Source organism: Crocuta crocuta, unplaced genomic scaffold (assembly GCF_008692635.1).
Source record: "Crocuta crocuta isolate KB4526 unplaced genomic scaffold, BGI_CrCroc_1.0 scaffold213, whole genome shotgun sequence".
Lineage (NCBI taxonomy): Eukaryota > Metazoa > Chordata > Mammalia > Carnivora > Hyaenidae > Crocuta > Crocuta crocuta.
In genome coordinates, this window is record NW_027529442.1 from 4589787 (window position 1) to 4615240 (window position 25454).

General features: G+C 47.4%; 1 protein-coding gene across 2 annotated transcripts in view; it reads right to left on the reverse strand.

The window, feature by feature from the left end:
• Positions 1-917: 917 nt before the first annotated feature.
• The window catches only part of PRICKLE2 (prickle planar cell polarity protein 2), a 329276-nt gene continuing 304739 nt past the window's right edge, over positions 918-25454 (reverse strand). For both annotated transcript variants that reach the window (XM_077760258.1, XM_077760257.1), the window contains one exon: positions 918-6939. In XM_077760258.1, the coding sequence (XP_077616384.1) occupies positions 6065-6939 (875 nt within the window). In that variant the 3' untranslated portion in view covers positions 918-6064. The remainder of the gene's footprint in view (positions 6940-25454) is intronic.

Sequence of the window (25454 nt, forward strand, 5' to 3'; positions counted from 1 at the left end):
TTGTTGTGCAAACAATTGCCAGGTTTTTCACCTTGAAAAACTGAAACTCTCTATCCATTAAATAACTTCCAATTCTCCCCTCTCCTAAGCCCCTTGGAGCCCCCCATTCTGTTTTTCATCTCTATGAATCTGACTACCCTAGGTGACTCATGTCGGTAGAATTAGGAATTGTCTTTTTGTGACTGGTTTATTTCACTTCAGAGGGTTTCCTCTAGGTTCATTTATGTTGTAGTGTGTGACAGGATTGTCTTCTTTTTAAGACTGAATGACATGGCCCTGAATGTCTACACCACATCTCATTCATCCGTTTATCCACTGATGGACATTTGGGTCACTTCCACCTTTTAGCTATTGCGGATAACGCCGCTATGAACACGGGGGCGCTCCTATCTTTCTGAGGCCATGCTTTTAATTCTTTTGGGTATCAGCCCATAAGTAGGATTCCTGGGTCATACGGTAGTTGTACGGTTAAATTTTTGAGAAGCTGCTGTACTGTTCTCTACAGAGGATGCACCATCTTGCTTTCTCACCCACAGTGTGCAAGGCTTCCAATTTCCTCACATCCTCACCCACACCTGTTTGTTTATTTTTTTGATAGCTGCCACCCTATGGATGTGATGCATGGAGAGATTCTTTTTGTTGTCACAACTTGGAACGGGGGCAGGGGGGTACCACTGGCATTTAGAGCGTAGAGAGGTCAGTGATGTTGCTAAACATCCTACAAGGCCCAGGTCAGTCCTCCGCCACAAAGAACGAGCCGACCCTAACTGCCGATAGCGCTGAGGTTGAAAAATCCCGATTTACACTATCAGGTTCATCGTCCACAGTAAATCTTACCCCGTCACGTGCAGCCTCTGTCTTCTTTGATGAAACACTCCAAGGCAGAGATTTCAAAAAAAACCTGGAGAGGGCGGGAGGACTGAGAAGAATGGCAACATTTCTTTTATTCAAATTTTATTGGAAGTTTACAAATGTATTACAGACATCAGTAAAACATATCCATTTTACAGGGCACGGATCTCAAGCAAAGCGTTCACAACAGTCTCTGGGAGAGCCCACACCAAAGGCCTGCTGCAGGCCTTCTTAACAAATACCTTGACATTCGACACACAACACGGAGTCTGGCCTGCCTCACCTTCTCACACCCTCTGAGGTTTTGTTTATGCACTTGGAGTTAAAGCAGAAGATGGGCAATGCAATCCCGTACAGGAAAGAATGTTTAGGAGAAGGAAAACTGTCAAAGTCCTAATTTGCCAAGGAAAATGAAGGACTTGTAGACCTTAGAATGTCAAGTCGGGGTCCATGATGTCACCAAAATGCTTGGTGGGAACACATGGATATCAACTAGAGAGGCTGGAGCACAGACCTTACCAGCAGGTAACTCTCTTCAAAAAATTTTCAAAAGGTAGGTCAGTGTGACCTATCGAATGTGAATGGCCACGTGCCCTGTAGGGTGAAGGGATGTCTTGGAAAGTCTCAGGATAGAGCAATTTTTTTCTATCCTAAATCTCCAGAAATGTTTTCCGACGTTACATGCCTTTCCTCCCTCCTTTTTTTAATTTCCCTTGGGAAAAGCTAGTTTTGTCAGCAGGAAGTAAGCTTATAAAAGACTATAGCTCCCAACGGTGAGTCATGGTTTATGGCAGTCTTGTGTCGACTGGGCTACTATTATGAGAAAATGAAAAAGGAATCCAATCGTTTCTTGGTCCGAACCTTGACGACTGCTTCCAAGTGGTCAGACTAACCGGCTCTGGTGTCTGCTGAGGCCCCCAAGGGACCAGCACTGGAGGCGAGGCAAAGCTCTCATTTCAACCTCCCTGGTGCCAGAGACGTACCTCAGAAGGTGGCAATCTGAAAGTGCCTTCCAAATCAGGAGAGGAGGCTTAGCTGAGCCCTGCAGCCGGAAGGCTGTCCGTAGCACCCCTTTCAAAGCCCTGAAGGTGCTAAACAGTTGCTAACAGAAACTCTTCTGGCTTGAAACAGTCAGATAACCGGTTTCATTTTCCCCTTTCCTTTGTCATAGATAGATCCTCCTTCTTAGGCGTCAGCATCTGGTTTCTGTTAGATAGAGATATGCAAAGAGCACTTCTCCTTGGAATTGAAATGCTTGTGTTATTTCTTGTTAGAAGGTGGGATTAGACAAAGAATGAGATGGCCTCTCTTATCTGACCTCGGCAAGAGGATGAACAGAAGTCTGCCTGTAATAATTGGCCACGAACACGGCAATGGAAAAGGAGGCCAAAGAGACTTGTCTTTGTTTTGCTTAAAGAAGTCAGCCTCCACTTTTAGCATCTGCAGCGACTTAGGAACGATGCTTCCTAAATGGCTGGTGTACTTCCTAAATGGCCATTGGTGATAGACGGAAAGACAAATAAAAATCGCTCCGCAGATCAGATTTGTTATCAAATGACCTCAGTTCTGATCGACTGATCGTGGCTGTTTGGAGTGTCACAATGATTTCCGAGGCTGTATCCATGCTTTCTGGGAAAGCATATAGGGACACATCAATTACACCTGCCCAGGCACAGCGTGTGCTACCTATATGTCGTCACCGGCTGCACTTGAGCTCGGCAATGGCAAGAGGCACCCAAGAAGCGGGAAATCACTGCAGGAGGGAAAGGAAATACGATTTGTTGCAGTGCGAGAAGATCCCATGGAATGGGAAAAGAAGATGGGGAGGACTTGTCTTCTGGTCTCCTACTGGAAATACAAAATTGCCTTTTCACTGGGCTGGCTGAGGGCACAAAAGAACGACTAGAAATGAGAAGGTGAATGTGGAATGAAGGCATCAACCAACCAGTGCTAGGAATTCTACCTGCCTCGAACTTGCGCAAGACCAGGAAGCATGGGTCTGATTTCCCCTCACCTCATTCACCTTCATGCTTGGTAGAGATCCCAGAACTAAATGACAGAAGGAAGGGGGTACCTGAATGCCACACTCGATGCCACCAGCCTGCTAAGAAACCTGTTCGCGGTATCAAGGGTTGTATGTATTGGCAGGGCCATTCAGCAAACTGTCAAAGGCTACTTCTTCCTGGGAAAGAGCCAGTTCTGCTGCCACGGAATTGAGCAGCGATAAGAAATGAATTCGACTCCAAACTTGTGGTGTTGACCAAAAGACAAGAAGATCAATATGAAGAGAGGTAGAAAAAACAAGCCAACCCAAGGCATTAGAGGAGAGAGGAAACTAGGAAAAGAGAGATGACTCTCCTAGAACAGTCTACCAAGGATAACATGATGATCTAGGAAGAGGTGAGTGCAAGCCCCACTCACAGGCAAAACTTGACCAAGAAGAGCTCATGGTTATGATGGAGGGATCCGGTAAGGACCCCAAGTTCTTGCCTCAGAAAAGAATGCAGTAAGCGTTTGGGATGAGGATTCTGCGACGTTATGTTTCAGTTATCACGAGCGGGTGGGATTCCTCATACAAGGACGTCCTGCTCTCCCCAGGGCATTCACTTGGCGGTCCCGTCATCTCTGTGACGATTTAACCGGCCTCATGGGCATTCTCTGGAAGGCGCTTGGCCGCATGTGGGGCGGGGAGCAGTGATGGAGCACATGGAGGTGATCTTGTTTACACACAGTGTGACCCTGAGGCTTGCCTCTCGCTATATCTCAAGCTCCGGCCAGTTCGGCAGGATGCTCCCTGCACCGCTAGACCTGAAGTCCCTTATTCCTCCCATCCCTTCTTGGGATGTGGTTATGTGTCGATTCCTGGCTACCGTCTTCTTTCTGCGGAAGTTGGCTAAAGCCTCATCTGGGGAAAGTAAGAGGTACTCTGAAAAGGATGGAGTTAGAAAGCAGCTTTTACCAGGAGAATTCCTTTCATTGGATCCCAGGCCACAGAGGACGGACATTATTTTTCAGCTGTTTGCTACGTTAAGCGATCTACTTTTGTCTCTCTTTTTGTTTTCCAAAATGCCTTTTTATTCTCGTCAATCGAGGAACTCAAAACTCCAAATTGGACTCACCCGATTTCTGCCAGAAACCGGCCACTTCAGTAGCATGGTGCTGCACGTTATTTCTTAATCAGTTTTGCCAAGCAGTTTACAAACTTACTATACAAACGTAATAGAGTTAATTCTCCGGAGGCTTGGATAATTAATGAAGCATTTAGATATGAAGATAGCATGCGGAAAACAGCCACAACCAACATTTGCATTGTTTTTTTTTTAAATCAGTGACAATGACAAATGTCATATTAATACCTGAAAAGCAAATTATTTGTATACATCCTGAATGGAGTGCCATTTCCACATCCTTTATAGCCTTCTAGTCCCCAGACCCATTTGGGATGGCGTCTGAAAAGCCACTTTTCACATTCTCTCCATAAAAAAATACTAGAAAATATTAACTACTATACTGAAAAGAGACCATGCTCACCTCACCATGGCAGATGGCCACTGAGATACGCCATGTACTACATCAACAGTACATCTCACTAAAGGTGGGTCCTCCAATGGACTTCAACCGCCACAATCCATTAAAGGGAGGAGGAGAATGGAACAAAAAGCAAGCGCTTCATTGTGAACCGAAGCAAGGTAGGAGGTTTTATTTCACTATAAACAACACAACCGTTAAATGTCTTCTTTAAGCAAACTCACTTTTGAGCCCATTGTCTGTCTGACCAACAGTCCCCAAAGTTCAAAATGGAAATCCCCTTCTCAACAATGGTTGGTTTTCAAGGCCATTACCCTGAAATCTCCTGTGCAGCTCCCTTTCCCGGGGAACCCAGATGCTCTGGTTACGGGGTGCGTTAGACTGAATTCTTTCCGCAAGCAATGGGGGAGTTATTCAAGGGAGTGGTCACGGCTACTCTACTTCCTTTTCAGAAGTTCTTTGCTCTGACTTCCTTCGTATACCTTCAGTCTCTACCCTTGACCCGCTTTCCGCTTTCAAAGTGTCTTGTTCCTTCTCCACGCGTGACATACGATCGACAATACCCCGTCACTCCCAGAGCCCCTCGGAACCCTTCTGCCCCTAAATGTCTAATGCTTAAGTTTGCACTGAGGACAACCGGTTGTCAGGCTTAGGCAGCCGTTTCGACTGCCTTGGGAAAGGAAAGCAGATAATATAATCGAGGAAATATGAGCACCAGAAAATAATGCCACATTCAAAACAACGTCATGCTGACATCACACAACGGCACCACTCACGGTCACTTTCACTGTCCCCAAGGGACAGAGCAATAGTAAGCAACTTCAGTGTTCCCAGAAGGGATGGCGTTTCTCACGGGACTTCACTGACACTGGTTGGTTTCTCTAATTGGCAAAAGTTACGTTTGCAATTTTAATAAAAATGACTATCACTTTGTAGAGAGATAAATTCTACCGAGGGTGGGAGCAGACTGAAGGATGCTCTCCTGAAGACGGAATGGAGCATAAAATACTTTGGGTGTTATAGGTAATTATTTTTTTTTAAGCCACAGAAAGCCAAATTGAATAAACTCCTTTGAAAAAGGTCTCACGGACATGTAACAAATTTTTATAGAAAAAAGAAAAAAAAAAGGTGGTCCTGGACCATCTCTATATACTACTCAAAGACGATGCTGGGTGTGCATGCAGGTCGTCACGGAGTCCTACGATATAGAAATTCCTTTGATATTACAAAATACAAAAATATTTTATCAGAACTCTCATTTACATTGCATTTACAATGGACGTGTAAATAACTTAGTCTTGGGGCCTGGCTAATAAACAAATGACTTACTGGAAAAAGGGACCTAGAAGGAAGAGAGCCAGAGAGGATACAAGCGAGCGGGGAACAAGTTGCCATCTTGCGAAAGGCGACTCAACACAGACTGACGGGAAGGAGGTGACCAACTCTGGCCTCCACAGAGTCTAGATAGAGCGTTTCCAAAGTGAAATGTGCAAATAATATTCAACATGCCGAGAACTGTGACTACCTATTGAGTCCGTCTATACCCTCGCCTCCATCGACTGCCAGCACTTAACCTCTTCTCCAGCAACCACCCCCCAAAAGCGCTTTAAAATTCAAAACAGTGCAAGTTTCCGAATTTACATTCTGAGCTCCCATCTTCCCCCATCCCTTCACCCCAATCGTATTAAGAAATGATACAATTTTTGCTCTTCTGTCTTTTCCTGCTGTGCAACTGTCCCCTGCCCCCTAACGTGGAAGACTTGGGGAGGCCGTAATTGCTGTATTTGTGCAACAGCTCATCGCTCGTGACGTACCGCAGGCGGGCGGGCTGGGGGATGGGTTCTCCTAGGAAATAGCCCTCGTTGTCAGACTCCGAAGAGGAGGAGCAGGTGGAACACCAGTCGTACTCGGTGAAGTAGGGTCCCCAGCGCTCCCCGAAGGCGTTCTGCAGAGCCAGGTCCGACACCGTTCTGGGGCACTGGCCGTATAGGTCCCGGCGGGACCCATGGCCCAGGTTCTCCTGAAAGCTCCGCTGACGCATGAACTGGTCGTAGTCCTCCCTGGCTCTGAGGGGGGGCCTTTCTTTTAACCGGGAGATGGCCTCGCGCTCGCTGGCCAGGTGCAGCGCGTTGTCGGAGCGGGAGCGCCGGGAGCGCCGGGAGCGGTGAGGGCGGAAGCGGCGGTGGTCATCCCGGGAGGCGCTTCTCCGCCGCGTGCGCTCGCTCATGGGCTGGATGCGCATGCCGTCCTGCCCCGGCAGCTTGCCGCCCGCCATCCCTCCGTCGAAATCAAAGCTCTGATGCATCCTCCCGTGGGACTGCAGGTCTCTGTACCCGATGGGGTTGCCGAGCTGGTGGAGGTTGCCCTCCATCTCCTGGTACTGCTGCGCGGAGAGCAGGCTGCGGACCGACTCTGCGCTCCGGAACTGCATGGACGAGTTCAGCGTGCCCATGTTGCTCAGCTTCTCGGAGACGTTCATTCCGGAGTCTTTGCTGAGGTCAGGCATGGAAAACCGGGACAGGTGCTCCTGGCGCTTGGCGCCACCATCTGCGGACAGGCCTGGCGGTGGGGGGTGGGGAAGAGAGAAGAGAGGACCATGAGGTTAATACGAATGTGCAGTCGGTGCATCTGAACCACCATCCTCCCGGGATCGCTGCAGGCGGCTAGGGAGTTGGACGCGGCACAAGAGCTCTTGGAAAGCGGAGGGAGGGCATTCTCCATTCCACAGTGCGGTAGTGGCACCCCGAGAGGGCGCCTGGTGAACACGCATCCACAGAGCTGCCTTTTCCTAGTTACTAATTCCTACAAAGACTTCTCGAAGTTACTAAAAGTCCACGGTGTATCTTACGCGAGATGCTTCCTGTGCTTAGGATTTCACTTAAGGGGCACCTGGGTGGCTCAGTCGGTTAAGCATCCGACTTGGGCTCAGGTCACGATCTCACAGTTTGTGAGGCTGAGCCCCGCCTCTGGCTCCGTGCTGACAGCTCAGAGCCTGGAGCCTGCTTCCGATTCTGTATCTCCCTCTCTCCCTGCCCCTCCCCTGCTCACATCCTGTCCCTCTCTCAAAGTAAAATAAAGACATAAAAAAAAAATTCATTTTACAAAGTGCTTCAGGTACCTCTTTGCTCTAATGCTGTGCTATAAATACACAGGACAGGTATTTCAGCTGCAGAGACTGGGCCATGCCCAAACAGTTCCTACTGACAGGGAGCCTCAAATCTAGACCCCCCATACCAGACCAACTAACTTTTCCTGTTAGCCTCCCGCAGCTTCCACTGTGCCCCAAAGTGCCTAAACCCCATATCTCAAATGTCCGGAACACTAAGTGACTCCCTGGGTGTACGCAGAGGGATAGTTACTCTCTCAGCCGGTTTCGTGAATGACTGTTCCAAGGTTTGAAATGGGCCCCTAACAGGCAGAAGATCTGAGCGCGACCCTGGGACACCCCTTCTTCCCCTGGGGAGGCACTTTTAAAACAACACCATGACCCTAATGTTTGCGAAAACAGCAGGTGCCCCTAGCAATGGCCCTGCAGCTCCTAAGTGCCGTCGTTGGCACCGCTGAGATAAAAACCGTTTTGCAGGTAGCGGGAGATTCTTGACTTGAGTAACCTCCATCGTGCCCACCCTAACGCAGCACTCTCTGCAGAGGAGCTGAAGAACAGACCAGGTGGTAAAATCTCCCCAATTTCCACTCATTATCTGTTGGAAGGTGAGCAGTTCTGCTATTGCTGGAAAACATGTCAGTGGACATAATGGCCCATTATGATGCTTGCCACGGATTATTCTTCCCGACCTGCTGAGGCTAACAACCTTCACATCCCTGACAAAACTAATGGTATGAACACTTTGAAAAACTACTTGGCAATATCTATTTAAGCTAAATACACACGCATAAACATACGCGAATTATCAACGAAGCTGCTTTGAATATCTGTGTCCATGTGTGTGTGGACTTACATGTCGCTTCTGTTGAGCGTACAGAGTGGAGATTATAGGGCTTTCCATTGCTTCTCTTGATTATATACCTAACAGAAATCAGTTTATAGGTCCCAGAAAATGTATAGGTGTATTCAGAGAATACTTTATAAATAGCCTAGAACTAGAAACAACTCAGATGTCAATTAACAGAAAAAGGGATAAATAAATTGTGGTATTTTCTACCATTCTCCCTGAAAAGGAAGTAGGACTCTGGAGACATGGCTGATTCCAGGACAGGAGAAGGGAAGGTATGAGCCTCGAACATCTTGTTATGCCAGAAAGGAAGTGTTACAAATGAAAAATGATGGAGGTGTCTATTTTTTTCAAGTTTACTTATTTGGAGAGAGACAGAGACAGCATGAGTGGGGGAAGGGCAGGGAGGGGCTGTCAGCACAGAGGCTGATGTGGGTCTCGAACTCACGAAACCACGAGATCGTGACCTGAGCCAAAACCAAGAGTCAGATACATAACTGACTGAGCCATCCAGGTGCCCTGAAAAATGATGGAGCTTTGCCAGAGGAACACCAGGCACAATATCAAGGGGCCCCCACTAATTGGTTAAAGCTGACCAATTTGAGGATCAAATCGTTTAAAACAGTAGTGATTCATCAACCACTGAAGAAAGAGGAAATCACGAGTCCATAGCGATAAGAGATACACTCATCAATCAATAAATGGGGGAGAAGGGTGGGCTCTTGTCTGCAGTAGAAGGCTGAGCACACTGAGTGCACAGAGAAAGGGGTGCGTAACTTGGAAGACCATCATTTTGTAGATAATGAGAGATTTTTGTGTGAGAGTCAAACCACACTCAAGTTAGGGGGTAAAATGTAATGGGGGAAGCAGGGTATGTGCCTGGTGTTGAGTGTTTTTCCATGTACGTATTAAGCGTAAGGGAAAATTTAGTAGCCACACAATGGAGAAATCAGAGAGCACTTGGACCAGATCAAACTTGACCTCACCGATGAGGGGGAGCTGGGTATTATGTGTCACCCAGTGTATGTCCTAAGAAGTCCACAGTACCCCTCATGCAGTGTTCCAGCCAGGAAGATACTGAATGTATTCAGAAGTAAACATTACAGAAACTCCCAAATGAGGGAAATTCTATTAAGAAAAAAATGGATTTTCTTAAACTGTGTTTTTTATCAGTATCATTAAAGTCTGAAGGAATATTCTACACTGAAGAACACTAAGGGACCAAGGCAATGGTACAGAATACATGATCTTGGGCCAGACTCTATTCTGTAATGAGAATGTTATAAAGGGTTAACTGTGGAAAACAGTGACAAAAATTGGGACATGGGCAATTAATAAATATGCTAAATTTGCTGTGGTAATTTTGGTAAAGGTGATAATTGTGATAATGTTGGAGAAGACCCTGCTCTTGGGAAATACACATGGAAGAATATGGTAGTAAATGGCTGAGGTGGATGCAATTTCCTCTCAAATAGTTCAGAAATAAAGTGTGTGTGTGTGTGTGTGTGTGTGTGTGTGTGTGTGTGAGCAAGAGAGAAGCAATGATAAAATGAAAGGGGTAAACTGTTAATCATATTCATAACATAGTCATATGTGAATCTAGGTAAAGAGTACATTCTGGTTATTGTCTGTTTCATTTCTGGAATTTATTGCTAAATAAAAAATCTCCCAAGGCGCCTGCATGGCTGAGTCGGTTAAGCGTCTGACTTTGGCTCAGGTCATGATCTTTGTGAGTTCGAGCCCGTGTCAGGCTCTGTGCTGACAACTCAGAGTGTGGAGTCTCCTTCAAATCTGTGTCTCCCTTTCTCTCTCTCTCTGCCCCTCCCCTACTCGTGCTCTGTCTCTGTCGAAAATAAACATTAAAAAAATATCTCCTGGAAGGTGTAGTATACGATGCAATGGTTTTCAATGCCCAAGGAAATTCCTGGTGCTGGGGGTGGGATGGGGTGGGGAGTGGGTGGTGTACGCTATTGGCATCTAGTGGGCAGAGATCAGAGAGATGTTGCTAAACATCCTACGATGCACACACAGGACAGTCCCCACAACCAAAAATTAACCAGCTCCAGATGTCAGTAATGGCACAACTGAGAAGCCACGATCTGACGGAATCCCACACGAGACTGAGAATGACTACACCCAGCAACAGTGATGAATGTTGCATAGAAAATGCTGGTAGACAAAAGAGTACGTGCTGTGTGATCCCCTTTATATGAAGTTCAAGAGCAGCCCGGGGTGGTCTATGATGGCAGAGATCAGGACAGAGGGGAGGGACATAAGGGAAACTTGGAGGATGCTGGAGATGTTCTCTATCTAGATCTGGGCGGTGGTTATAAAAGGGTACACACAGAAAAGTTCCTTGAAGTGTGGTTTTAATATTCGGTTTGCTTTATCTTAAGTTATACCCCAATAAAATGGCATAAAAATAAAACAGTGCTCGCATTAAAGGGCCAAACTTAAATGCTGGATATGCCTGCAGAGAACATATTCTGCCAACCATCACACTCTCTAGTCATATATATTTTTTAATTCCATTACTGGGGTAATTGTCAGAGCAAGAGGGGAGGAGTTCTTTAACTCCCGTTTTCCCTGCTGCTTATCTCTGACACACACTTCATAAAAGCTGATTTACAACAGCCTAATCATTTCCAGAACGGCCCCAAACTGAAGGCGGAGAGGACAGGACAGCAACCAAGGATGATGAATGAGTCGTCGGAGCAGATGAACTCCATGCAGTAGGGAAGGAAAAAATTCTTCCACAATCACAGGGAGAAACAAAGGCTACACACATCTGGGCACAACAATCGTTGCTGGGCTTCCTCCTCAAACGCTGGAATGGAAACAGGGTTGGCATCAAGAAGCTAGCAGATACCACAAATTCCCAAACAAGCTGTTTTCCCCACCCTGTCTTTTGTTAAGTCTCCAAGTCAAGCATTTCTGAGGACATCCTGTGTGTGAACAGATTCTGGTTTCCAGGTTAACGTGAAGAAGGGCAGTTTCAGTACCACTGGGAGGTGATCTCGCCCCCTCGTGTTGTACTTCTGTGTCCTGGGCAATCTCAGGATAACCTTAACCACCTCGACCCTCCTCAGAAAAGAACACTCTGCCAAGTACCGGAGGGTCCCCTTGCTCAACGCATAGCCTACTATCACTTATCCCAATCATAAGCGATTCTCCCACAGATGTGCGAATGGGACTGGAAATGCTACCTGCTCACTGTAGACATTATTAATACATTTACTTATATATTAATAAAGCTTCGTATTGATTAACTCAGATTGTCCTCCAGAAGTCTTCCTGCATGTGGGACATGAATAGAATGGCCAATGTCATCCACAGATGAGCACTCATCATGTACTTGACTCTTAACAGGGTGGCTCTGTGGTTAATTTCATTATAGGCAAAATCCAGAGTCCTTAGGTAAACCTCAAGGCCCTTGGGTCTCTCCAGTTCACCTGCTAAACTCTCTTCCCAGCTTCCTTGGCTTTAGATACCTAGCAGCAAGCCCATTTCAGCCTCCTTTGGAAAACTCTCCCCTCTGCACTGCTGACTTCTGATCATTAAGGCCCTCCCATAAATGTCATCTCTTGAGAGGTACCCACCCTGACTGCTCTTTCTAAAGGAGCAGGTTGTTCCCCCCACCCCCCAACAACCAGTCACTCTGTAGCCTTGACTTTTAAGGCTCCCACCCTACCTTATTTTCTTAAGTTCATTCATGTTTGCAGTTGAATGGATGTCCCCTGGGAGCAGGCATTGTGTACCGCTGTTCACTGGACTCCCCTAGAACGAGGAGTGTGCCTCATTGGTGCTCATCAGTATTTGTGGAGTTAAGGTCAATGAATCCTCATACTGTCCGCCAGGAAAAAGTAGCTATTCCCTGGCCCGGAGTGGGCCAGGACTTAAAGAACAGCTGACTGTAATTCAGATGGGTGGGATGCCAACCATCAGGAACAGAAACACACGGTCACACCTGTCAATCTCATTGTCTGCGATGCTTCATCAGGCAGCCCACCATCTGTGGGGTTCTCCAATTTTAAAGCTGAAGACCGTGTGGTTTATAATTAGCTCCTCGATCTGCACAAAAACGCTTGGGCTTATTAATCCCAGCTCACGAGATGTGTTTAAATCACCGACTACATGTCTCCACGACAATACAGATCGCACTTCAACTCGAGAAACGCTCTTTTCCGCTCTACGAGCTGAACTGGAGAGCCACTTTCTGGCTGGATGACTTGGAGGTGGGGGTAACCTTTGAGCCTCTAGAGACACATCTGCAAAATGGGTATAACAACACCATCTGAGTTTGGAAGTTGTAGTGACATTAGATGAGGAGAAAAGTACTTTTTCCTTGTTAAGACTCATCACAATGGTAGGAATATGTGTCATATGTGTTTGATCTTCAACTCCTTGGCTAGTCTATAACCTCCAAGGTAGCAGGAATGGACTCCTGTTTGCCAGCCCTCAGGCTCACCGCCTCGTATTCTGGTATTCTATATGCTGGAAGAAAGTAGTAAGCAAGACTCCAACCCCCACCCCCCAACCCCAGTGAAAGGCAGCAGGCCCCAAGAATTTTATACTCAGCCACCTGCTAAGGTAGACAAATTGCAGGTGTGATCATATGCCTGAATGAATCCAAGGACGATGATGACCCTCACAGGCCACACAGCAGCGGTTATTGAAGATGAGCTGCTGATCAAATAATTTGTGCCTCCTGACAGCAGCCGCAGACAGCTTCTCCACACGGATGAAATTCAACTCTTTCTTCCGTTTGTGCAGCAGCAGACTCAGTGTCAGATCACTGCATACAGACACACTCCAACCGAATGGAGGTACAAAATGTCACTCTCTCCTGCTGCAATAGACCCACTTTACTTTTTGGCTACCTGAGCCCTGGTGCGTTGCATGCGCATGCCTGCAGGCGAGGCGTGGTGCGGGAGGCAGAGACCGCTAACTAAATTCCCCAGGGAGCCCTTGGAGTCTGACCCCACATTTGACACCGGGGTGATCACAGAGGTCCAACACACTCTGGAGAGCCTGGCTGAAGAATCCCATCTGACAGCATGGGGCATGGATGTTAAGTCGTTCTCTCCAGCGGAAATCTGTCTCATGAATACAGAGGGTCTTTTCCTTTCCAAATAATGTAGGATTTGTGAGAAGTGCTACAGGGCCTCGATCAATCCTGATCCCAGCGATCTGTGTGGCCCGGAGCTACAGCAACGCCCAGGGGCTGCAGTTTTCCCTCAGCACCCATGGCCCTTGCCCCAACAAGGAGCGGTCTGTGTTGAATTGAGCCTGTGATTCTCTGTGGTTAAACCGTCAGCACGAAGCTACAGCCAGGATGCTCTAAGTGACGCCAGCGCTTCAGACTGAGCAATATCCTCGCACCTCAAATATAAGGCCTCAGACAAGCCAGTGACAGCAAGAAAAATCAATACCTCCAAAGAATGCCCTGGGTCTGATGGAAGAGAAAGGCAGTCTTTGTGGTGTTCCATCTCTCCATTTATTCCGAGAGCAGAAGAAACGTGCTCAAGCCCAAAGAAAAGACCATGCAGACTTCAAGGTAAGGGTAGCCCTTTAGTACATCTTTCCGTTCCTTATTTATTCCTCTGTCTAGTCCTTTTCCTCCCCCCACCACCCCCAAAGAAATTGGCATAGAAAGACATCATTGTTTCTGCCAACTTAAATAATGCATTTCATTTTATAGTTCTGTGCAATCAAAGTAACTACTCACCTTAGCCCTATAGACATTTATGACTCAGACTTTCAGTCAGGTTTTCCCTATATGACTATTTTGTTTTCTGAAGCAGAGATATGAATAGGAATTGTTTAGAATAGGGGTTTGCGACCTGGAGCCCATGGGCCAAATCCAGCTCACTGCTTCTTTTTTTAAATAAAGTTTTTTTTTTTAAAAAAGTTTTATTTATTTTTGAGAGAGAAATAGAGACAGTGTGAACAGGGGAGGGTCAGAGAGAGAAGGAGACACAGAATCCGAAACAGGCTGCAGACACTGAGCTGGCAGTCAGCACAGAGCCTGATGTGGGGCTTGAACCCACATACCGTGAGATCATGACCGGAGCCGAAGTCGGACGCTTAACCGACTGAGCCACCCAGGTGCCCCTGTAAATAAAGTTTTGTTGGAACGCAGCTACACCCATTCATTTGCATACTGTCTAGGGCTGCTTTCTCACTACAATGGCAGGAGTGAGTAATCACGACAGACTGTGTGACCCACAAAGCCTAAAATATTTATCATCTGGTCCATTCTAGAAACAGTTTGTCACCTCTGGTTTAAGAGGCGAATGTGCTGTGAAGCTGTATCCAGCCTAAGCATCCCCAAAGTCATGTGCTGTACATGGTCTATCGGAGCATGCCGAGAAATGTCTTTGAGGTACAAGTTGATTTAAGTGTGTGGGGGTGAGTTTGATCAGGTCCCTTGGGGTCCTTTTTCCAACGAAGTCAATTGATTTCATCAACACTCAGAATTTCAAATTGGCAACAGCTGGAGAGAAGCCATCACCCGGGCAGTGGAGTTTAACCACCGCCGAATGTTCCTTAGTGACAGGGCACGGAATGTTCGAACAGAGTAGGACGGGGAACGCACTAGGGCAGCGACGAAAAGAGATGGAGAAGGAGAAGGAAAGGGAGGGCGAGATGATGAACACACTCACAATCCCTCGCTGCTAAGAGCGTGCCCTGGGACCAGAGGTGGGGGCGCCCTAACCACACTGGCAGAATCCCAACCTGCATTTGCGCCAGAGCCGCTGGTGATTCACATGCCTGTGAGGGCTGGAATGACGCGCCAGAGTTGTGACCGAGGTTCAAGGACAATCGTTTTTGCAACTAAAGATGCTTCTCCCCTAGGAAACCCTACACCCTCAGAGACACTGATTCAGGGTTTCTCAGCTTTGGTGTTGTTAGCATCTTGGGCAGAATACTTTTTCTTTCTGTCTGGGGCTGTTATGTGCCTTCTCCGATGCTTCTCCAATGCACCATCCCTGCTTCCACTCACTAGACACCAGCAGCACACCCCTCCAGTTGTGACAACTCACAACGTCTTGGGACATTGCCCAGTGTCCCGTGGGAGTAACACCGACCCGGCTGAGGACCGCTGGGCAAACAGATCCGGTCCCGGAGAGACTGCTCACCACAGGCTAGGAAGCAATCTGTTCGCGATCTTCTAGTGAAACTGGGTTAATCTTGCTTTACCTCACACTGCGCACATGAACCTGACCACCAGACAGGGTGGATGTGCTCTCTTTCTAGAGAACAACGGTGGCGGGGGTGGGGGGGGTTGGTATGTCTTCCCAATCAGGGAACTGCAAAGTTGTTTGCTCTCCGAACTCCCCTCCATGAACCCACTCCTGACAGTTTGTCTCTCTCTTGGTGGGTTTCAAGAGTTCCCTGTGGTTAAGGTCTTCATGGTCTTCTTTTCCCTCCCCCATTTGAGGCTTCTGAAATCTCGAGCCCTTGGTGCGGTGCTCTTACTTCCTTACTCTGGTCACCAGCCTGTCGAGTGGGTCCCTAGTGACGAGCTGGTCATGAGTGCTTACAGTCACATGTCTGCCATCTGCTCTCGTGGTTCCAGGAAAAGTGCTGGCAGACGAAACACTTTCCTTTAGGCAGCTGCTGCCCAGAGGGAGGTTGAGGCGGGCTGGGGGGAGAGGGGCATGCTTCTGACTTCCCACGTCCCCACGGTCCGCCTGGCTCTCCCTCGAGGGAAGGGCCATTTCTCCACCCCTTGGCGATAAAGAACAGCTGCTTGACAACCAGCTGGTTCCGGAGGTGGCCGCGACCGATTCTGGTGTCCCCAGAGACAGAGGCGGTGGTTTTTAGCAGCATTCATGCTGGAGACTTGTCTTTGAGCCAGACTGGCTGAGAAGTGACAAATGTCTAACTTGTCTAAACCAAAACGTCACTTTTCTTGCAGACCAGGACAGCTGAAAGGAAGAGCCTGGTTGACATCAAAACCCTGATTCGACTGGAAGTCCCTTACCTTCTACCCGCGGAGCTGCTCATTAACTTCCCAATACAGATGAACGTGTACAAGGTAGTGAAGGGAGAGACCCGAAAGTGACATTTTTAGAAACATGTGGGGTCAATTTTAACTCATTTTCAGCCCTGTGGGGGATTGTGGTTGGGTAGCCACAAAGCCTATTGCTAATTGAAAGGATGCGTAAGAAATTCAAACCAGGTGAAGATTGTTTGCCAGAGTTTGCTCTGGGCTCGCACTGACCCCACGCTGCTTTCCAGAGCCCATTTACCCAAGTCAACGGGGAGGCCACTGGAGTCTATGCTCAGGAGACACTTGACTACACGGGCCAGAAGCTCAATGGCTCCCCGATGGTAGAGAGTGGACAGCCAGGGACTTGGAGACCCATTTGGTTTCTTCAAGGATTCTAGATGAAGTCCTAACACTGCCAGGCTCTGTGGACAAGGCCATTTCTGATGACATCTCAAAGGGAAGAGCGATAGCTCATTCAGTGTATCAGTACAGCCATTACAGAGAGTAATCACAGGACGAAGGAAAAGGCAATGACAGGGCCAAAAGATTAGCTCTCCCTAAACAGAGTGCTGGCAGAGAACTCTGTGATGGTCGGTGATAACTATCCTAACACCTAAAGGACCTAGGGGCACCTGGGTGGCTGGGTCGGTTAAACTTCCGACTTCGGCTCAGGTCGTGATCACATGGTTCGTGGGTTTGAGCTCCGCGTTGGGCTCTGTGCTGACTGCCAGCTCAGAGCCTGGAGCCTGTTCCGGATTCTGTGTCTCCCTCTCTCTCTGACCCTCCCCTGCTCACGCTGTCCCTCTCTCCCTCTCAGAAATAAATAAAACATTAAAAACATTTTTTTTTAAAGTCTGACTTCGGCTCAGGTCATGATCAGGCCGGTTGCGGTTCGAGCCCCGTTTCGGGCTCGGTGCTGACAGCTCAGAGCCTGGAGCCTGCTTCTGACTCTGTGTCTCCCTCTCTCTCTGCCCCTCCTCAACTCATGCTCTGTCTCTGTCTCTCAAAAATGATAGACGTTAAAAAAAAAAAAAAGTTATAGGTCTGAAGGAGCCAGCCACACCAATGGTGGGCAAAGCGCTCCAGGCAGATGGAACACTCTGGAAAAAGGTCCTAGTGCTCCAAGAAGTGACAAAAGGGCAGTGTGACTGGAGCAGAAGGTACATTTAGCCGGACGACTGGTGGGGGCGAGGCCAGGGAGGCAAAGAGGAGCCAGAGAGGTTCTTCTAGGCCACCTTGGCTTTGAAAGCATCCTTCCCGTACTTGTAGGCAGGTTTAATAAAGCACCTGAGCCACAGCACAGGGGAGCGGAGAAGAGCGCTGCTTTGAAGTTCACCTTCCGGCTCTGTCTCCTAGAGCTATGCCTCCTCAGGCAAAACTCTGGCCTGCTTTCTGCCTCAGTTTCCTCATCTGTAAAATGGGAATCAGACTAGCCTCTAGCTCATTAGGATGATGGTGAATATGAAGCAGGTGAAAACGTACTTCGTGCTGGCACAGTGAGATCAGATGGAATGTTCTCATGGTCTTTCACCATTTATCTATCACTTATAAAGTATTCTTATGAATGCTGTCACATATGAAACAGCTAGGCATTGATACGCAAGCTTTTCAAGTGTGTAACAGGGAGTTGGAAGGATTTGCTCAAGGTCACACAGCAGCCACCTGAATACTAATACTTCCTGCCTTTTATTTTTGTGAGTAGAAAAGAGTACAGGGACTATGGCCACAAGGCTGTTACCGATTTGACAGACAAGAGGCAAAGAGAGAAGTGAAGAACCATCCACACATTTGAGCTTTGAACCCGTGGCCCCAATTCAAAAAATCCTTTTCATGAATGGATAATTTCCTATTGTACACAGAAGAATTACTGCTATCTGCAACGCCAAGGATGGCTCTCATAAAGTGAAAGATACCAGACACAAAAGGATACAAATAGGATGTTTCCATCTCTATCAAGTTAAAAACCACTGCAAGCGAATCCACACTGCTTGAAGTTAGGACAGTGCTTGCTTTGCAGATGAGGGAGGAGCAGAGAGTGGAAGGGACATGAAGGAGTTTCTGGGGTCCTGGTCATGGTCTAATGCTTGACCTGTGAAGTGCCAGCACGAGCACAATCATTGAGCTGCAGCTCGGGATTCCGACCCATTTCTGCTGGTTTCACATCTATAACACGTTTATTAAAACTACCACCAAGAGAGGTGAGAATGTACTCACGACGGTTTGCAAGGCAAGTATGGGTCAAGCATCCCCCTTCTGGTAGGCTCGACTGGTACACCTGGTACATAGGCCTCAAACCAGCAGCTAATATGTTAGGCTGTGTTTGGTCTAAAGGGTTACATTTCTTTCTTTCCTTTTCCAGGTGGAATGCACAGGGGCCTTCACCATCGATGGTCTTACCACTGGGCACAGTCACACATTTGTCACACCTGCCTGTCCACAAGCCTCTCTTACCCCTTAGGCACATGCCTTCCCCAAGTAATGCCAGCCATTTTGATAAGGGGGATAGAAGGCTGGATGAAAGTGATTTACGGATGTAAGGGGCAGTACACAAAGTCATCTTTAAGCTTGGGAATCCTTGCTTCCTCAAGATCCTACTTACACACTGGGGCACCTGGGTGGCTCTGTTAAGTCTGTTAAGTGTCCGACTTAGGCTCAGGTCATGATCTCACAGTTCGTGGGTTTGAGCCCCGCGTCAGGCTCTGTGCTGACAGCTCGGAGCCTGGAGCCTGCCTCGGATTCTGTGTCTCCCTCTCTCTCTCTGACCCTCCCCTGCTCATGCTACCTCTCTCTCTCAGAGATAAATAAAACATTAAAAAAAAAAATCCTACTTACACACAGCTGAGGGCTGACAAAGTGCTCTTCTTGGTATAAAGGTTTATGATATCATATATGACAGAGCCAATTACCGGACTGACAGATTGGTGAAACGATACAGTAAAGGACTGGAAGATGGAGTGTCTTCTAAAAGGATGGCTGGGTAGCATGAAGAATTGATGAAAGGATAGGATAGGAATGGAAAAATGGACGAATTAATGAGTGCATGCAAAATGATGCACGTACGGAAAGAGATGTGGTTTTGGGCTTTCGTCAAGAGCTTATAAAATCAAACTACAGGATACAGTTCTTAGGTAAGAATTAAGTTTTCAAGTAATCGTTATTACTTCTGTTAGTCATTTACACTTAATATACTCTTCATTGGGGCCTCCCTCTGTGTCTGGAGGGGAAGGTAAGGGGTACCTGTCGGTGAAGAATTGAAAATAGAAAAAAAAAAAAAAAAAAAAAAAAAGATGAGCAAACTTGCCCAAGGTCATGGATGATAATGGGAATCAGGGATGAAGGCAGGCACTGAATGAGTTCTTCAGATTTCCAAGAGGCAGCTTCTTCTCAAACTTGAGCAGGCATGGCAAGTGCCCTAGGTGTCTCCTTAAAATGATGACTTGGGATCCACGGCATCTGGGGTGAGGCCCAAGATTCCAAATTTCTAACCATTCCCCAAGAGAGGCTCGTGTTCACTCAGAACAGCAAAAGTCTGGGTGCTTTCGTTGACCATGAATTTGGAAAGGAAGCTTGGTTTCCCTCGTTTCGCAGAACGCACTTGGGAAGGTGTGGCTCATACACCAACCAGACGGCTGTCCCTGCGTGTGTGATACCCCCAAATCTCTGGGAACCGAAGAACGCTGAGAACAAGTATGGTCTTGCTCTCCCCTGTTCCCTTCTTTTCCACTCATCAGCATCAATGAAGCTGCCGCGAATCTATTTCCCTGCTTCTGACGGGAGCAGAGCTGGAACTGAGTTCTTGGAAAGCAGAAAGACACTGAACCTGGCCATTCAAACTCCCCTTGCTGCTCTCGATCTGTGCCCTTTGCTGGCTTCCCAAGGCAGCCTGGGCTTGGCCAGACTCGTCCTTCATGCAGATGGAAGAGGCAGCTGCTAGCCCAGGAAGACCTGGGAATCCAGAGGCCTCCCAAGCCTTCAAAGCCCTCTCCTCTGACCTTGCCAACCGCACACATAGCCCACGCTGGGAGTTAATGAAGCTCTTCCAAAGGATCTTCTCCAGATTATACGAAAAAGGATTCTGTAAGCAAGGACGTTTGGTAACTTCTGAAGAACGTCTCAAAACATTTAGCTCAAAAGCAGTGGATGTTATCATAAAGAAGATACTCTGACAAGAGAAACCCTTTCCCACCTGGCAGCGTCCCTGCTCAAAAGGACACGTTCTGGGAAATGGTGGCTTAATGCTGACTTCCGGTTTAAAATCCAAACATATCTGCTTACAGTTTCTAACTCCATCACTGTCACTGCGCCGTGTGCAGTGGACATCGAAGACTAAGGCCAAAAGAAGATAATCAGTAAAACTGATCCTGCCTTCATTTACAATTTTTAAATTTTCTTAATCATGGATTTTTGCATGAATTTTGATTCTTAAAATGCGGCAGCGAAATACTGCTTGATTACTGAGGTTTTGGCACCCTTTTCAATTATGTGTCCACGGAGGCTGCCTCATTTTTCGCACCCTGGTCTTGGCCTCAGCCCCACCTGGCAGGCCAATCCCCTTTTTCCTTATTCAGATCTTCAATTTCCTTTGTAGAATTCCATGGGTTGTGCATTTCCTATAAACTGTGTTTACTAGGGTAGTGGAAAAAGTAATTGGCCTGGATACGAAAGGCCTTGGAGTCCCGTCACAGCTCGGCTGCAAACTCCAGAAAGACTCTGAATAAATCACTTCTCTTTGAACCTCAGCCTTTCTTCCCTCTGTACCTGAACTAGAGGTTCTCCAATTTCTCTCAGCTAAGGGTCTGATTTAAAACAAAATTTAATTAATTAAATTATTTTTAGAAAGAGAGCAAGAGAAAGCAAGAGAGAAAGAGAGAGACAGAGAGACAGAGAGAGAGAGAGCGAGCGAGCACGAGCAAGTGGGGGAAGGGCAGAGAGAGGGGGAGACATAATCTCAAGCAGGCTCAGCACAGTACAAGCCCAATGTGGGGCTGGAGCCACGAGCCGTGAGGTCATGACCTGAGCCAAAATTGGACACTGAACAGAATGAACCACTCAGGTACCCCCTTTTTCTGACATGGTTCAAAAGGCTTTTGTTTTTTGTTTCTACCGAGATGTAACTGACATGTAACATTGTATTAGTTTCAGGTGTACAACACAATGACTAGATATATGTCTATATTGCAAAATGATCACAATAAGTCTAGTTAATACTCATGACCAAAGTTACAACTGCTTTTCTTATGATGAGAACTTCTAAGATCTTCTCTCTTAGCAACTGTCAAATATACAATACAGTATTATTAACTGTAGTTCCCATGTTGTACATGACATGCCCCCTAGGACTTTTTTATTTTATAACTGGATGTTTGTACCTTTGGACTCCCTTCACTCATTTCTGTGAGAGTCTGATTTTGATTCTATGATCCAAGGCAGACACCTCCCAGTATCGGATCGGTATGGATCACCGTATAGGTACCAGAGGAGAGCCGGCTCCTCAAAGGAATGGTCTCTGATTGAGTGAGTAAAGAGAGAGCGAGAAGTACCAGAGGGCTGTCTGAAATGAAAACACCTGGGGCACCTGGGTGGCTCAGTCGGCTGAGTGTCTGACTTTGGCTTGGGTCATGATCTCACACTCATGAGTTCGAGCCCCATGACGGGCTCTGTGCTGACAGCTCAGAGCCTGGAGCCTGCTTCTGATTCTGTGACTCCTTCTCTCTCTGCCCTTCCTCAACTCGCACTCTGCCTCTCTCTCTTTCTCAAAAATAAATAAAACATTACAAAAAAAAGAATTTGAAATGAAAATACCTGGGAGGTTCCCAGACAGGGAACACTTAAAGATACAATTTGTTGGCAGAAAGAAAAAGCAAAAGAAACGTAAACCCAAGATCTGTCAGTTTCATCACCATTCATCACACCAAACCCATTGCTAGGTCTCACGTGGACTGGGTAGTATCTGCTGGCCTGTGCTTTGTCCCCAGCAGGTCAGGAGGGAATGGTCAAGACTCACTTTAAAATAAGGTGTGCTCCGGGTACCCCCTGTTTCAGAATCATGTGGGTGGTTTGTCTGACAATGGAGTTTCCTGGCTCCTGTCCCAGACCCACCACATCAGAATTTACAGCAGCGGAGCTCAGGAATCTGCATTTTCAACAAGCTCTTCGGTTGATTTTGATGCCTACTTAAAATTCAAAACCCCACTGCTTTGAAGTCAGATGAGTGTGACTAAATAAACAGGCGAGCCCCCCCGCCCCTCACGTGCGGGCAACCTCGGAATTCAGAATCCAAAAAGCTGCCTGTTACATAACTGCATCGCTAGCGCCAAACTAGGTGTGAGCGTCTGTGACCTGCCAAGCCGTGAGCCGCTCTCAGACGCAGATCTCCAGGACAGTTTGAGTTACCTTTCCCACCAGATCTTGGCTGGTGGATGGAGACTGATGACTTAATTCCCCAGCCCCTGTCACTAAGTGTGGTCCCCGAGCCAACCCAGCCTGGGTGGATGGCAGCACAGCGCCCCTGGAAACTGCTCAGATGGCTAGCTCCCGAGAAACCCATCAGGCTGCTGGAGAATGCCGAGAGGGAGGGAGTTTACTTGGTCTGGCTCCAACTCTTGGGCCATCGGAGCGGTTCTCTGCTCTGCGAGCCCATAAAACCCTGCAATATCAGAGCGGATGTGTGACCACACTGGCGATGTTCTGGAATCCCCGTCTTCAAGCAGGATTTGGTCCTACCAAGTGGCCAGCTCAGAGCACCTAGACTTTGATGAAAGTACAAACCTGTACTCTCTAGAAGAAGGCAATGTGGTACCATCTACAGAAACCTGCGTTGTGCATATCCATTGAACTACAAGTCCCATTTCTAGGGATTTATGCTATGGGAAGACACAAACCAGCACACAGATATAAGTAAAATCATGTTCACTAAAACACAGATTGTAGCCATGAACAACTGGAAAAAATTCAAGCATCCAGAAATAGGGGATGTGTTAAAAAAAAATGATGGTACAATCATATAATGAAACAATATGTAGTTTCATATGAGGAAGGGAAAGAAAAAGGTATACTGTTAAGTAAAAAAACACATTGCAAAATGGTATGAGAACTTTTTGCTTGTAATTATGTATCTGTCAGTATGTGCTCAGAGACAAATGTTAAAGGAATAGTCACCTAATGGTAGAGGGGATGGAAATTATGGGACAATTTCAACTTATTTAGTACAGCTGATCTTTGAATAACATAGTTTGAAAAACTATACAGTTTTTCTTTGATACACTGAAGTGCTGTAAATGTATTTTCCTTATGAATGTCTTAACATTTTCTTTTCTCTAGCTTACTATGTACAAACACAGTATATACTACATTGAGCAACAGGAGGCTATGAGTAGTTACATTTTGGGGGACTCAAGTTATATGCAGACTTTTGACGGTACAGGGGTTTGGTACCTCCAACCCCAAGTTCTTCAAGGATCAATTGCATCTATTTATGTAGTTCTGTAATATTTTAAAAACCCTTTTTGGGTGTATTTTAGAAGAGACGATAAAATTACAGGGAAAAAGTTGGGAGCCCATGCCTTTTCACCCTGGCCTACCTCTCAGGAAAGCTAAAGGCAAAACATGTTTTCTGGGGCTGAAATGGAACACAGGGTGAGGATATGAAGTCGAAGTTGACCCATTCCAGGGTGCTGGGAGGCAGAGCAAAGATGACAAATCCCACCTCAAATCCTGTGCTACGTTATTTGGGGCCGTTCGAGATGGAAAATGTCTGGGGTTGACAGAGAGGCACAAGAAATCAGCGCTGGTGGTTTGATCCCATCTCCCATCCCATCTCCGCCTACACCTCTCCTCCAAGCTCCGAGCCCCGTCAAAGGACCTGCTGCGTCCAGAGCTGGTTTGAAGTGTGAGCCCCAAGGACATTTCCCAGTGGCCACCCCTACTGGCCAAACAACCCTGTACAAGAAACTTGGCCCTGGTGGTTAAAGGCTCTGGACTTGGGCTGCCTCTCTCGTTAGCCGTGTGACCTTGGGCAGATCCCTTAACTTCTCTCCGCCTCTGTGTTCCCATCTATAAAATGGATGCTGACCACATGTGATTTAGGAAATAAGAGCCACGTGTCAGACAATGCCCCAGCAGCAGCAAAAACAGCAAAAGCAAAACAGCAAAAGTTCCAAGCCTCTGCCCTCAAGCAGTGTTCCTTCCAGTGGGTGAGGCGGACAATAAACTAAGTATTAAGTGGCATCCAGTGCTAAATGCTATAGAAGACTACATGGCGGGGAAGAGGGGAGGGAAACATTTTGTAGGGGGCTGGATCAGGGAATAATAGACCACACTTTACAAAATGAGCTAATGCACACGACGCTCGAGGTATCGCCCTGTCCCCTAGCAATTTCTTAACAACTGATGAGTTACTATCAAGTAATGCCATCACTACAATTGTTGCCACTACTGTCCACCTGCCCGGCCCTGCCCCCATTCCTCCACAGCCAAGTCCTGCCCTTTGTTTTCCTTCCCTGGAATTTCACGAGGCACCCTTTTGAGTATTTTCCACGGACATGGCATGCCGCTGAACGAGTTTACATATCCAACCCCACTGGATTTTCATGAGCATCCTAAGAGTAGGTTTTGTTACTCCTGTTTTTAAAAAAGGAATCTGAGGCTCAGGGAGGTTGCAGGAGAGGGGGTCCCCCCAGATCACACAGGAGCATTCAAATCCTAGTTAGCCTGACTGAATTCAGAGCTCTTCCGCCTCCCAGGCCCTCCTGAAGCAGGGAATGGCCCTCCTGAGGACCTGGCACGTGCCCTGTGGTGCACTTGTGAGCGATGCCTGGCGAGTCCCGGCACCCATGATGCCCAGGACAGCCAACTAAGGTAGCTGTGGAATCCTGACCTGCTTGCGCTCTCAGTCCCATTTTGGGATCAGCAAGGGGGGGGTGGGGGGGGGAGGGGCGGTCCTCCCAATCAGACAGACTCGGGACATGGGCGGCAAGCGCTGATTCGACTGGAACCCTCACCGAGGGTTAGGGGTTGAGTGCGAACAGAGTAATTGGACAGTGGAGGCCAGGTCTCCAGATGATTGCCTCGCAGTTCGTACGATCACAAAAGTTTCCCCCTGTTCCTTTTCACTGCAGATCACA